Source organism: Monopterus albus, unplaced genomic scaffold (genome assembly GCF_001952655.1).
Source record: "Monopterus albus unplaced genomic scaffold, M_albus_1.0 scaffold196.1, whole genome shotgun sequence".
In the NCBI taxonomy this organism is placed as follows: Eukaryota; Metazoa; Chordata; class Actinopteri; order Synbranchiformes; family Synbranchidae; genus Monopterus; species Monopterus albus.
In genome coordinates, this window is record NW_018128076.1 from 341,707 (window position 1) to 354,044 (window position 12,338).

The 12,338-nt window shown below is 40.6% G+C and overlaps 1 protein-coding gene across 2 annotated transcripts in view; it reads right to left on the reverse strand.

Moving 5' to 3' along the window:
- The window catches only part of cntn2 (contactin 2), a 140,469-nt gene that overhangs the window by 23,175 nt on the left and 104,956 nt on the right, over positions 1–12,338 (reverse strand). For both annotated transcript variants that reach the window (XM_020617884.1, XM_020617883.1), the window contains exons 12-19: positions 11,902–12,029; positions 11,114–11,289; positions 9,611–9,731; positions 8,718–8,876; positions 8,291–8,440; positions 5,399–5,469; positions 1,872–2,106; positions 1,067–1,182 (exon numbers count right to left, since the gene is read on the reverse strand). In XM_020617884.1, the coding sequence (XP_020473540.1) occupies positions 1,067–1,182; positions 1,872–2,106; positions 5,399–5,469; positions 8,291–8,440; positions 8,718–8,876; positions 9,611–9,731; positions 11,114–11,289; positions 11,902–12,029 (1,156 nt within the window). The remainder of the gene's footprint in view (positions 1–1,066; positions 1,183–1,871; positions 2,107–5,398; positions 5,470–8,290; positions 8,441–8,717; positions 8,877–9,610; positions 9,732–11,113; positions 11,290–11,901; positions 12,030–12,338) is intronic.

A 12,338-nucleotide genomic window follows, 5' to 3' on the forward strand; every position in this document is an offset into this window, starting at 1 on the left:
ACACCTGGCGCTGGTTGGGTGGGCAAAAGGGGGCGGTGCCTTATAACGATGCTTATTTGTACTGATTGCTGGGGAAAAAAATTATAACCTACTAAAGATGTCACTGGTCCTGTGCGCTCGCAATGGGAGCTCATATGTCATGGCTCACTTGACGTTTTTGGAGATGTGAATTAACTATTTAAATTGTAATTGTTATGTTTCAGCGGAGCGGTGGGTTTGTAATTGTGCACTACTTACGCATTCAGGCGGTCTGCAATACCAATGCCACGCTTTTTCTCTTTGTTTGATCTGGACCAGCCCTGGTTTGTTGTAAAAGCGGTGTCAACAGCTGTCCGACATTCCCTCTCTTAGATTGAAAGATCTCAATCAGACGAAAACTGTGTTGATCAGTGCTGTCATAAAATTCCTGCTTGAGGTTCTTTCCCACAATCCTGTTGAATTCCATGAACACCTGTAAAATAAAGAGAAAAATAACCTTTTACACACCGCCCCAGATGAAATAATAAAAGTGAACATGATGGTTTTGGGGGTCATGTATGCATTATATGGACTTTGGAGATTAACTATTTTTCTAAAATAGTGTATTTGTTATATTGGTTTTCATCTGAGATTACGGATATGTTGCCATGACAACAAATCCAGGGAGACTTTCAAAAAATGCACAGACCCGGGACAATATGAAATTGTCATAATTATCTGGCTAACCTGTTAATCCATTTATGCAGAGTGGATTAAACTAATGATGATGATGACCCTCATGAGGGCTACCTCAGCTGCCACAATACAGCCATTTCATCTTTCACTGTAAAATACCCTTAAAATCATCTTTTTGTTTATGAGGACGCTGGTAAGGAGGAACATGAAATGCATAAAAAATAATTTAGCAAGAATACATTATTACTAGAAATGAAAAAGCAAATCCCATAAAAGTAATACTTCTTTTCTCTTTGTAGATGGGACTGAAAGGTGCATGACTTTAACATGTAAATGAAATAAATTTTTGACCATCAGTTACAATTTGCTGTGTTGCACAAACATCCAGATGTGCAGGTATGAAGCTCTTTACCTCATATCCTCTGAGGATGCCATTGGCACTGAGCTGCTGGACAGGCTCCCATGAAACCTGGATCTCAAAGGCAGTGAGTGCAGTGGCATTAATGTTTGATGGTCCCACTGTTGGCTCTATGAAGAGACATCCCGAGGTCAAAAGGTCAGAATAAGCAACATACAGTATACTTGTACACTGTTTTAATATGTTACTAACAGAGATGCAAACACAGGGTCATGTTTATTTTATTGCCAGTGAATTCCTACTTTCTGACTGATCAGTCAGGTTGTAGCCGACACTCGGTTTCAAGCATTTCACTACAAATCTTTGAAATCTACAAATCTTACTGTGAGCTTCTTCTATCTACATCACGCTGATGAATATTTTTTGATTTGTCTTCACCTGTTTTACTACAGTAACAATAATATATTGTGCCAAATATTGCTGTTCAATATATTGAAATACAATGTTTATATCTTGCAGATATTCACAGGGGTCTCATGCCAGTGACTTCTGCGCCGGTCCCAAGCCCGGATAAATAGAGGGTTGTGTCAGGAAGGACATCCGGTGTAAAAACGTGCCAAATTTACTCATGCGAATCGCGAATCATATTCACTGTGGTGACCCCTAATTCATGCATAATAGTTTTTTGTGTGATTTAGTGTTTGCAGCAAACTCAAAATGTTTAAATAAATTGTTTTGTAGTGCAAAGTTGACAAGAGTTGTAGCAGTAGACATAAAGGTGCAGTTACAATATGATCCTTGGTTAAAATGGAATGTGGCACAGTTGGACATATGGTAAAAACTGGTTAAATAAACTCACCTTCCTCTGCAGAGTGGACTACAGCAATCTGGCTGAAAGGTCCTTCTCCTCTGTGGTTATAAGCTTTGATTTTCACCTCAAAGGGACTGTATGGTGCCAGGCTGTTGTTGTAGTAAACATAACGAGATGACTCCACATGAGGAATGCGTACCACTTTCCATGATGATGTGCCTTTCTTCCTGAATGCCAGGATATAGCCAAAGCCGTCCCCATTCTGGTACTCTCTGGCCATGGGCTGGGAGGATTTAGGAGAAAACTAAGATGTTAAACCTCTAAAAAGACAAATGGGCCTGTTTCCACTGTTCTAACAGACATCTGGCATAACCTTGCACTGTGTGTAAGCTAGTATTACTCATGTTGTGGGCACATAAATCTGTTTACATTGTCAGACTGTGGCGATTCAACTTCTTCTTGGGGACAAAAAGCAAGTGTCCAAAAAGTAAATTTTTTACATCTAAACTTGGTTTAGGGTTAAGGTTAGGGTATATCTCCAGGAAATGCAAGTGTACATTAATGTGAGTGATAGTAACATGCATATTTATACAGTGCCTAGCGAAAGTATTCGGCCCCCTTGAACTTTGCAACCTTTTGCCACATTTCAGGCTTCAAACATAAAGATATAAAACTGTAATTTTTTGTGAAGAATCAACAACAAGTGGGACACAATCATGAAGTGGAACAAAATTTATTGGATATTTCAAACTTTTTTAACAAATAAAAAACTGAAAAATTGGGCGTGCAAAATTATTCAGCCCCCTTAAGTTAATACTTGGTAGCGCCACCTTTTGCTGCGATTACAGCTGTAAGGCGCTTGGGGTATGTCTCTATCAGTTTTGCACATCGAGAGACTGAAATTTTTGCCCATGCCTCCTTGCAAAACAGCTCGAGCTCAGTGAGGTTGGATGGAGAGCATTTGTGAACAGCAGTTTTCAGTTCTTTCCACAGATTCTCGATTGGATTCAGGTCTGGACTTTGACTTGGCCATTCTAACACCTGGATATGTTTATTTGTGAACCATTCCATTGTAGATTTGGCTTTATGTTTTGGATCATTGTCTTGTTGGAAGACAAATCTCCATCCCAGTCTCAGGTCTTTTGCAGACTCCATCAGGTTTCCTTCCAGAATGGTCCTGTATTTGGCTCCATCCATCTTCCCATCAATTTTAACCATCTTCCCTGTCCCTGCTGAAGAAAAGCAGGCCCAAACCACGATGCTGCCACCACCATGTTTGACAATGGGGATGGTGTGTTCAGGGTGATGAGCTGTGTTGCTTTTACGCCAAACATAACGTTTTGCATTGTTGCCAAAAAGTTCGATGTTGGTTTCATCTGACCAGAGCACCTTCTTCCACATGTTTGGTGTGTCTCCCAGGTGGCTTGTGGCAAACTTTAAACGACACTTTTTATGGATATCTTTAAGAAATGGCTTTCTTCTTGCCACTCTTCCATAAAGGCCAGATTTGTGCAGTATACGACTGATTGTTGTCCTATGGACAGAGTCTCCCACCTCAGCTGTAGATCTCTGCAGTTCATCCAGAGTGATCATGGGCCTCTTGGCTGCATCTCTGATCAGTCTTCTCCTTGTATGAGCTGAAAGTTTAGAGGGACGGCCAGGTCTTGGTAGATTTGCAGTGGTCTGATACTCCTTCCATTTCAATATTATCACTTGCACAGTGCTCCTTGGGATGTTTAAAGCTTGGGAAATCTTTTTGTATCCAAATCCGGCTTTAAACTTCTCCACAACAGTATCTCGGACCTGCCTGGTGTGTTCCTTGTTCTTCATGATGCTCTCTGCGCTTTAAACAGACCTCTGAGACTATCACAGTGCAGGTGCATTTATACAGAGACTTGATTACACACAGGTGGATTCTATTTATCATCATTAGTCATTTAGGTCAACATTGGATCATTCAGAGATCCTCACTGAACTTCTGGAGAGAGTTTGCTGCACTGAAAGTAAAGGGGCTGAATAATTGTGGGAAGACTCAGTGCTATGTAATTAATAATGGAGAACCACAGTATATGACTAAGTGGGACTAACTTCATCAAGAATTAGCTTGTTCTCTCACAGACTTTTTGAGCTCACAACCCTACACATCAGTGACGTGCGGTCAGGGGAGGCAGGTGAGGCAGAGCCTCCCCTGTCAATCTTGAAAAGAAAAAAGGTTAACCATAAAACATAATAAATGTAAATATTTGTCGGCTGATGTGTGTTGTAGGCCCTTTTGCCGTTCGAATCCGATGTTGAAGTATTTTTTTTCAATAAAGAATAGCAGAATTTCTGTATGTCCCTTTCAAATACATGGAGGAGATGCGCGATGAGGCAGCACTTTGCTGTGCCTCTCGGTGGATCGTGTAATCCTCACAAACTGTATGCAATGCAAATAGTGTGTCGCTGTCCGTCTATATGTCGCAAATAGAGGTCCTCTGCAGAGGGCGCTAGTGAGCCCACAGATTCTTGCGCTACCTACAATCTTCTTCGTGCTTGTTTATATTTTCTTTACAATCCGCCTTATCAAAATGAAAGATTACATTTCCAAGCTGAGAAAATTCGCAAATGTGGACTTTCAATCAAAACATTTTTGACAGTCTGGACATTTTTGTCTAGAAGGATCTTCTTTATTGAAAATATTTGTTTTAATATTGGATTCGAACGGTAAAAGGGTTTGTAATACATACCAGCTGACAAATGGATTTCGTGTACAAGTAAAGGTAAGACCATAAACTTTTATTATTTCTAGTTAGAAATAAGCTCAATTGGAATAAATTTTAACCTCAAATTAAATATGGGTCACGTTTGTGTGAAGAATGCTGATATGAGATATAAAACATAACACATTGTCTGTTAACAGACAATTTGTTAACGGTTCATTTGTATTTGTAAATCTGACTAAAAGAGTCAGTGCCTCACCAGCTGTCAACCTCACCACACGTCACTGCTACACATCCATCAATGACAATACAGTATATGTAGAGCATCTGTCTAGAGACTGCTAAAAGTATTATTTAAAAAAAAAAAACATTGTGGTAGCAAAGTTTAACACTAACTTACTATAATAGCATGAACATTTTACATCTAGAATCTGTTTGGATTAAGACAGATTTTCACATTTTAACTGAGTTTATAAAGTTTAAAAGTCTTGGTTATTTAACACAGAGGAAGAGTCTACTCAAAGATGCTATCAAGTTGCATTATGAGAAGTGAAGGATCCAGGGATTATGGAGTTTGATCCATATTATGAACCTTAGTCCCTCGGCTTCTGCTGCTTCAGGTTTGACCTTTTTAAATCTGTCTCTTACAAAACTGTCACCTTTATGGAAGTGTGACTCTAATCGCTGTAGTGACACTTTAACTAAATTAGCAATAAATTAACACTTTATAACATTATAGATGAGAATGACAAGGGAAGCCTGCAACCACCACAAGACAGACAAGAAAGAAAGCCCATATAAATCTGAAGTTAGATACTGGTAAGTACTGACATTCAAACTGCTTTTTACTCTAAGCACTCTGAGTCATCCATTTACCGTCCAGGTAATAATGAGTTCATTGTGGTCTCCTCCTCCTCCTCCAAGTCCACTGGGGGCAACTGTAGGAGCTGAAAACAAATATACGCACACATGATGATATGCATGATATAATCCACGTAAGTAGGTCAGTCAATATTCAGTAGAATAGGTGAAAAGTGCTGGCCAGAACTATACAACATTATCTGACAAAACATAGTAACATTAACTCAAATGATACTATTCACAGTGTGAACTTTGAATTTAACAAACTCAAATGTCCAGAGCTGGAAACCAACTTACCTATACTTCTACAGGCCACTTTGTGTTTAGATTCACTTTTAGTCAGACTTTGGGCAATGAGGCCTTTCTCCATATAATGATTTCTCTTTTCATCCAGCCGCTCTGCTCCACTACATTCCCCGTCTGAACAAAGCTGACTGTAAGGTGGTTACTTGAGAGCCCATGGCACTCACATCTCTTTTCTAAATTGGCATTACTTGGATAAACTGACCACATATTCTCAATATGAGTGGTTAGTTTGTTGCTTGAACAAAGTGCAAAAACCTACTAAGATGGCACAATGTCCTAGAATGAAAATGATAACAGCCTTGAGCCTGGCTCAAAATCTCTGCCATCAGGTGCTCGCCCAGCTGTCGCTGCATAGAGTCAGTCTTTTCCCAACTGTGGGCTGTCACCTCATTGGACTCCCTCAGTCTCTGTCTCCCACAGTGAATGAGCAGCTGTCACTAACCCAGGGATCTGGGGTGCTCAGCAGCACAGCTGTACACTCTGGCCACAAGGAGGCTCACATACAGTCAGTCAGCAGCTTTACCAGCACTCACAATAGTTAATAATAATTTTTAAAATTACGGTATCCACATCATGATACAGAGCAACACTAAAATCTAATCAATTGTTCTGTGGACCATGCACTGCCTCTCCAAAACATTTAATCAAAATCCATTGATTACTTTTTGAGTTATGCTGTTAACAAACAAACCAAGAAATGCAAGCAAAAACACAACCCTGCTCTTTGTGAAGGTAAAAAAAGAAAAAAGAAACCTCTGGTCACGTTGTGTCAATTTTGATCACTGTTTTTTATTTTTATTGTCCACTGTAAGCCTGACAATGGCAATGCTCCATGCTCAATCTCTTTTAAGATCTTAAAAAAGTCAGACTACCCATGTTCTGCCAGCTAAAAGGACAAAATCCACAGACAATATTTTAACAGAAAAATATACAATATTGCCACATTTTATTTTGATGTATATTCAGCCATTTTGTGATGATACTGATGTTTCTAATCTACCCTGCTCTAAAGAATAACCTTCTTTTCATTATGCTTAGTGAAGAAGGCTAAGCACAGCCACTACATCAATGCTCCTGAGCTGCTTTAGCATGTGATTCTTTTCCAGATACATATGGACCAAACATGTTGTATCTTTATACAACATGTTTATGTATCAAAACCATAGTGCTGACTACCAGGGTGCCATGATTCTGTCCCGCCTGCTTCTGGTCTTATGCTTTTATTTTGACACTACTTCCTGTTGCAGCTCACCCTGACTCCCGGGAACTTTATCTCATCACCCACATTGGTTTCACCTGCTTCTCATTACTCACACCTGGTTACAACAGCATATAGGCAGCTTCCCCCTACCAAGAAGCTGCCAGATTGTTCTAACTCCTGTTCAGACTTTCCAGCATTTTTCCTGTACCTGTGATTCTAGCTCTGACTAGTGATGTCCAATTGACACCATGACACCTGTATCGAACCACTTCATCATTTGTATCGAGTATTGGTTCATTCATTCAAAGGTTCGGTTTAGTGCCATCTGGTGGTGAAATAGTATGCAGCAGAACAATGTCTGAATTATGTGATGGGTGTAACTAGGTTTTGTGTGAATGATGTGAAAACGTTTGTAAAGATTGATTGGTCAGTTGGTCGGGTCTATGAACATATGTAGTGTAGTAGGTGGGAGAGGGCATGCTTGGGGAAACAGAGGATGTGATAGCTGGTAATATGTGCGTATGTAACTAGGACAGCGTGTGAATAAATACAAGGGTTGGAGAATCAATCATTTTTATTCAAAAACAAAGTTTCTCCACTGTCTTTGGACCGATCAGATGAAAGTGTTCCCACATTGGAGAACAGGGTCTCTCCCTAGTTGGCTCCATGGTGATCACACACCAGCAGCAATGATCATACAGCCAGCACCTACGCACACACCTGCTACACCGACAAACCCACATGTTGTGCATCATCTTGGGTGGCTTTATAGTATCCCTACGCCTACGCACCTGTTGACGCGCGCAGCGAGATCTCGCGTCGTAACACCATAGTTGATGGCTTGAACTGGTCATGGGAGTCACTCAGGCCAGCCATTTCTGTGTCGGACGTCATCAGTCACATGTCTTTTCGGCAACAATACAACCTCGAAGCAGTGGTTCGCGGAAGATCCCTCTCCAAGTTCAAATCATGTATCGAGGCCTCGGTGTCAGATGGCCATCACTAGCTCTGACCCCGGATTACTTTGTGACCACGAGTATTGCCTAGCCCTCCTGATTTCAGATTGTGTTTTCTGTGTATCGACTTTGGACTTCCTTTTTTTGACCGTGCTTTCGTGGAAACCTTGTCTGTGTAAGTTTGCTGGATCTGTCCCTGGACTGTATTATCGACCTGAGAGTGTTACATGCTTAATCTGAATCCTGCTTTGTGTTATCCATGTGTTTTGTTGTCAGTGCTCTTATTAAAGAGACAGTGTTTTACTTTCACTCATCTGGTTCTATAATTGAGTTCACCCTTGCTTATCGGCAGCGTTGCATGCCGAGTCTGACACAGTGACCATTTGCCATTGGCTTTGAACGTGTGTGTGTGTAGCATACTGGATGCCACATGTGGGCCCTCACCTGCTTGCTGTGTGCGGATGGTATGTGAGGGCATGCTGGGCTCTCCACTGCCCAGAATGTTGCTGGCGATGACCTGGAATTCATAATCCATCCAGGGCATCAGTCCCATCACACGAGTTGACTCTGCATTCCCTTCAATGTTGTCTGGGTCTGGTGTACAGTGAGGCAATGTTGATTTGTGTAGTAAGGTATATGGTTCATCAATATCAAACTCAGTCTGTTCAGTTTAGTCTCTAAACCATCACAAATAATGATGTATGCTCCTCACAAAGTGACATTTTCAAAGTACTTCTTTAGTCTGACTAGCTTCTTATATTTTATCACTGGTAAATATTAGCTCTTAATATTACGAATGAGTTACATGATATGTGTTGCTGATTAATTTAAATTTTTTTTCAGTTCTGCACACACATGCAAGCGTACACACTTGTCCTCATCTTTTTCCACTCTGATGACAATGCTGATCGCCCCATGATGATGTATTTGCCAATGGGACTGTGGTTATCATAGCCACGACTCCATCTGAGCTCTACTGATGTCTCAGCAACGTTCCTTACCAGTAGACCTCCAGGAGGTCCCGGGGGGCCTGGAAACAAAATGTGTTTGCAAGAAGTAATAAAAACACATCACAGTTTAGTCTGTATCTACTAACTAAAGTAACAGCACTTTGATCATTTAGCAGTGAGCACCAAGAGCTGTGGAAACAGTACAATCCATACAGGTTGTAAGTTTTATTGTATTCTTTTTTTTTAACAAGTTTTCTTAACAAGTTACTTTGCAGATTTTCATGCAGATTTCCAAGCAAACAGAAAAATCATGATATGTCCTGACACATCTACCTACTTAAATATGCTCTATTGCCAAAGTTCAAACCTAGAATATAGTTTTATTGGCCACTTGGAAAAAAATGTGAAAATGAAACCAATGTATCACCTTAATGTAGCTATTTTGTTAAACATTGGGAGATACAGAGCTACATCATCATTCATTTGCTGTTTGCTCTGCTGTTTGCTGCTGAGCAGATTGTGCAAAGTTAGCACTTTTACTCCGCAAACAAAATAAGTAGTTTGATTTTAGTACAGACCACATTTTGCCATCATATCTTGCTCCTTTATGATTTTAAGCGTTTAAATGATCAGACTGTCCCATGTCCCATCTGGTCTGCGTTCACATTTGCCTCTGTTTATAATCTATTTTGCAGGATTGTGTGGCTGAATTTGATGCTGATTGAGCCTTTTCTTCTTGTGTTTCTATAATAGCAAATGTAGTAATGAGAATGAAGAATAAGAATGACATGAGAAGCAAACTGACTCATCTTACCTCGAACAACTAGTTTAGCTGAAGCTGAGGCGCTGTCCACCACAGTCTGAGCTGTGCAAGTGTATATCCCTGCCTGACTCAGCTGAGCATTCACAATCAACAGATCGCCTGTGTTTTCCTTCTGAAAGGATATAGGCAGAGTGATGAAGTGACATGTCCATAAGTTAAACAGTCAAGGTAAATCAGGATATAGAGGAAAAAATATGAATGTTTCCTTTTCACCTCACATTTTATAGGTTTCATCAAAATGGATTTTTAATACACTGAACAACAACTCTATGCTGCAGCAGAACTTTATAGTGCTGGGGTGCAGATTACAGGAGCTAATTTTCAGCTAGCCTTTTCATGCATAGTGGTCTCTACAGTGGACAGCTGTTTAAAAACTGTTTTCTTGTATGTGCATGGGTTCTGATTGTGTAGTTGCATATCACCCACTACAGTGGATGCTAATGTGTCATCCCATTCTCTACCACCCACTGGTCAGCCATTGTTAAGTGTAATAATAATTTCTTAGAAACAAGATGACTGACGGAAGGCCAGAAAAGCTGAGTAGCTTAGAAATATCTTTCCAATTCTTCTATAGGAGGAGACCCTTGGAAGTAAAGAAAAAAAGGTAATATGAAGTAACACCTAAAGAAAAATACTGTTGGGAGGTAATTCCGATTAATCAGCCATCCACTAAATTGTGAAAATTCATGTAAAAATGTAAGTTAAGTATTTTCTTTTCATGCCAAAAGAATAATAAAAACACTGAGGAAAGAAATCCGGACTATGTGTCTCATTATTTTTGCATGAATGGGCTAGACCCACAATCAGCTACTACTGTATCAGGCTCTTATGACAGACATTCATTAAACATTTAGACATAAAGAAGCATGGACATGAAATAGATAGTTAATCTCATTTAAGAGCTTGTTTCTCCCACAGGCCTGTGCTCAGGTGCTGTGAAATGTTGCCACTATGAAATGAAGTAATTACAGCTGGAGAATATCTTGCCTATATTATTTTGCCTATACTGCTGCTATACTTTTGAATTGCTGTTTAAGAAAAAGCTGGGGGCTCTGTACCCACCACTCATCCAGTGCTGGGATTGGTCTATAAAATGTACCCAAGGTGATGTCTCCAAATAGCTTGTTTTGTCCAAACTGTTGAAAAACCCCCACAGTGTTTATTTTCTTCCATAACGCCAGATAGAAAACCTTTGATCAAAGAACCAGCAAGGTTTTCACAGTCCTTTTGTAAGAATTATGAACATTAACAACACCCCAAATTGCTAATGGTCACTCAAGGTCTTATTTGTTGTTTAATGTAAAGACTGGATGGAGCTAATGAGCAGATATCATAGCCTCAGGTATCAATGATGAAAAGCACCAAATCACCCACCCACTAATTTAACAGACACACTGCAATGTTTTACTTTTATGCAGCACAATCATTCTGCAGGATCTTCCAGTCCTACAAACAAACTATATCGTCCCAACCACCAACCATCACAGGACTCACTCCTTCCATCCGGTGATATAGGCCAGCAGAGGCTTCCAGGTCCAGCAGGACCCCATTGAGGGCCCAGGTGAAGGTCAGGTCCATGGTGGGGTCATGTGAGGCGTGGCACTGCAGTGTTACATTCTCCCCCTGATTGATGTCAGCATTAGATGGTGCCAGCGTGATTTTAGTGGCATCTGCAAGAACAAAAATGGTTCAGATGAAAGCTACCAAGGGCTGAATAAATATCTCAGGATACCAAGCTAAAAAATAATTCTTAGTCACTGTCAAGACAGGCCTTACACTTAGAGACAAACAACCCCACACAGCCACACTCACTCCTATGGGCAATTTAAAGTCACCAGTCACAGTCTTTGGACTGTGGGAGGTAGCCAGAGTACATGGAGAGAACCCACACAGGGAGGGAGAACATGCAGACTCCGCACAGAAAGGCCCTGGATCGGCTGGGGCTCAAACCCGGAGCCTTCTTTCTGTGAGGTGACAGTGCTAACCACTGTCACCATGCCACCCTAGGTCATTAACAGGGGGAAATAAACACCGCAACTGTATGTTTCTGACAGTATAGTAATGGTTTCTGGTGATTTAGGTTTTCCAGCTGGCCCCCTTTTGAAGTCAGAATATCCAAAATTTACCAAAGTAAAGCTGAAATGGAAAACCCATACAGCCACCACAGGTGACTGTGTCATCTCTAGCTGTAATATTATTGTGCTATTGTAGACTTTTTGAAGTCTGCTGACATTGGTTGTTTTGTTTCAGTGAATGTGTATGTGGAATGTGTGTGTGTATACCTCTGACAGACAGGTGCCCAGTGCTGTTCGCTTTGCCCAGGTAGTTTTCAGCAAAACAGGTGTATTTCCCTTCATCTGCCCTGCTGATATTGTGAATCCACAGGATTCCGTCTGGAGTTACTGTGACTCTGAGAAGACATGAGCATACAGAGGGTGAAGGGCGCCTATAGCTGGCTGAGGACAGTACTGCTTTTAATTTAATGCACTGCACGGGGTTGAAGTAAACATAACTCTCAAGTAAGGTAGTTCAACATAATATCACAAAGTAGTCAGTGTTGACATATTCATGCCAAAACATCAACTATTTTAGCCATTACAGAGAGAAGATGTGTGAAAGTGCTACTTTGTTGGGTTATTTTGTATTGTGCTAATGTTCCTGTTGTGTGTGCTTCTGCTGTACATCGACTCTCACTTTATGAAGCACAATTTCAAGGTAT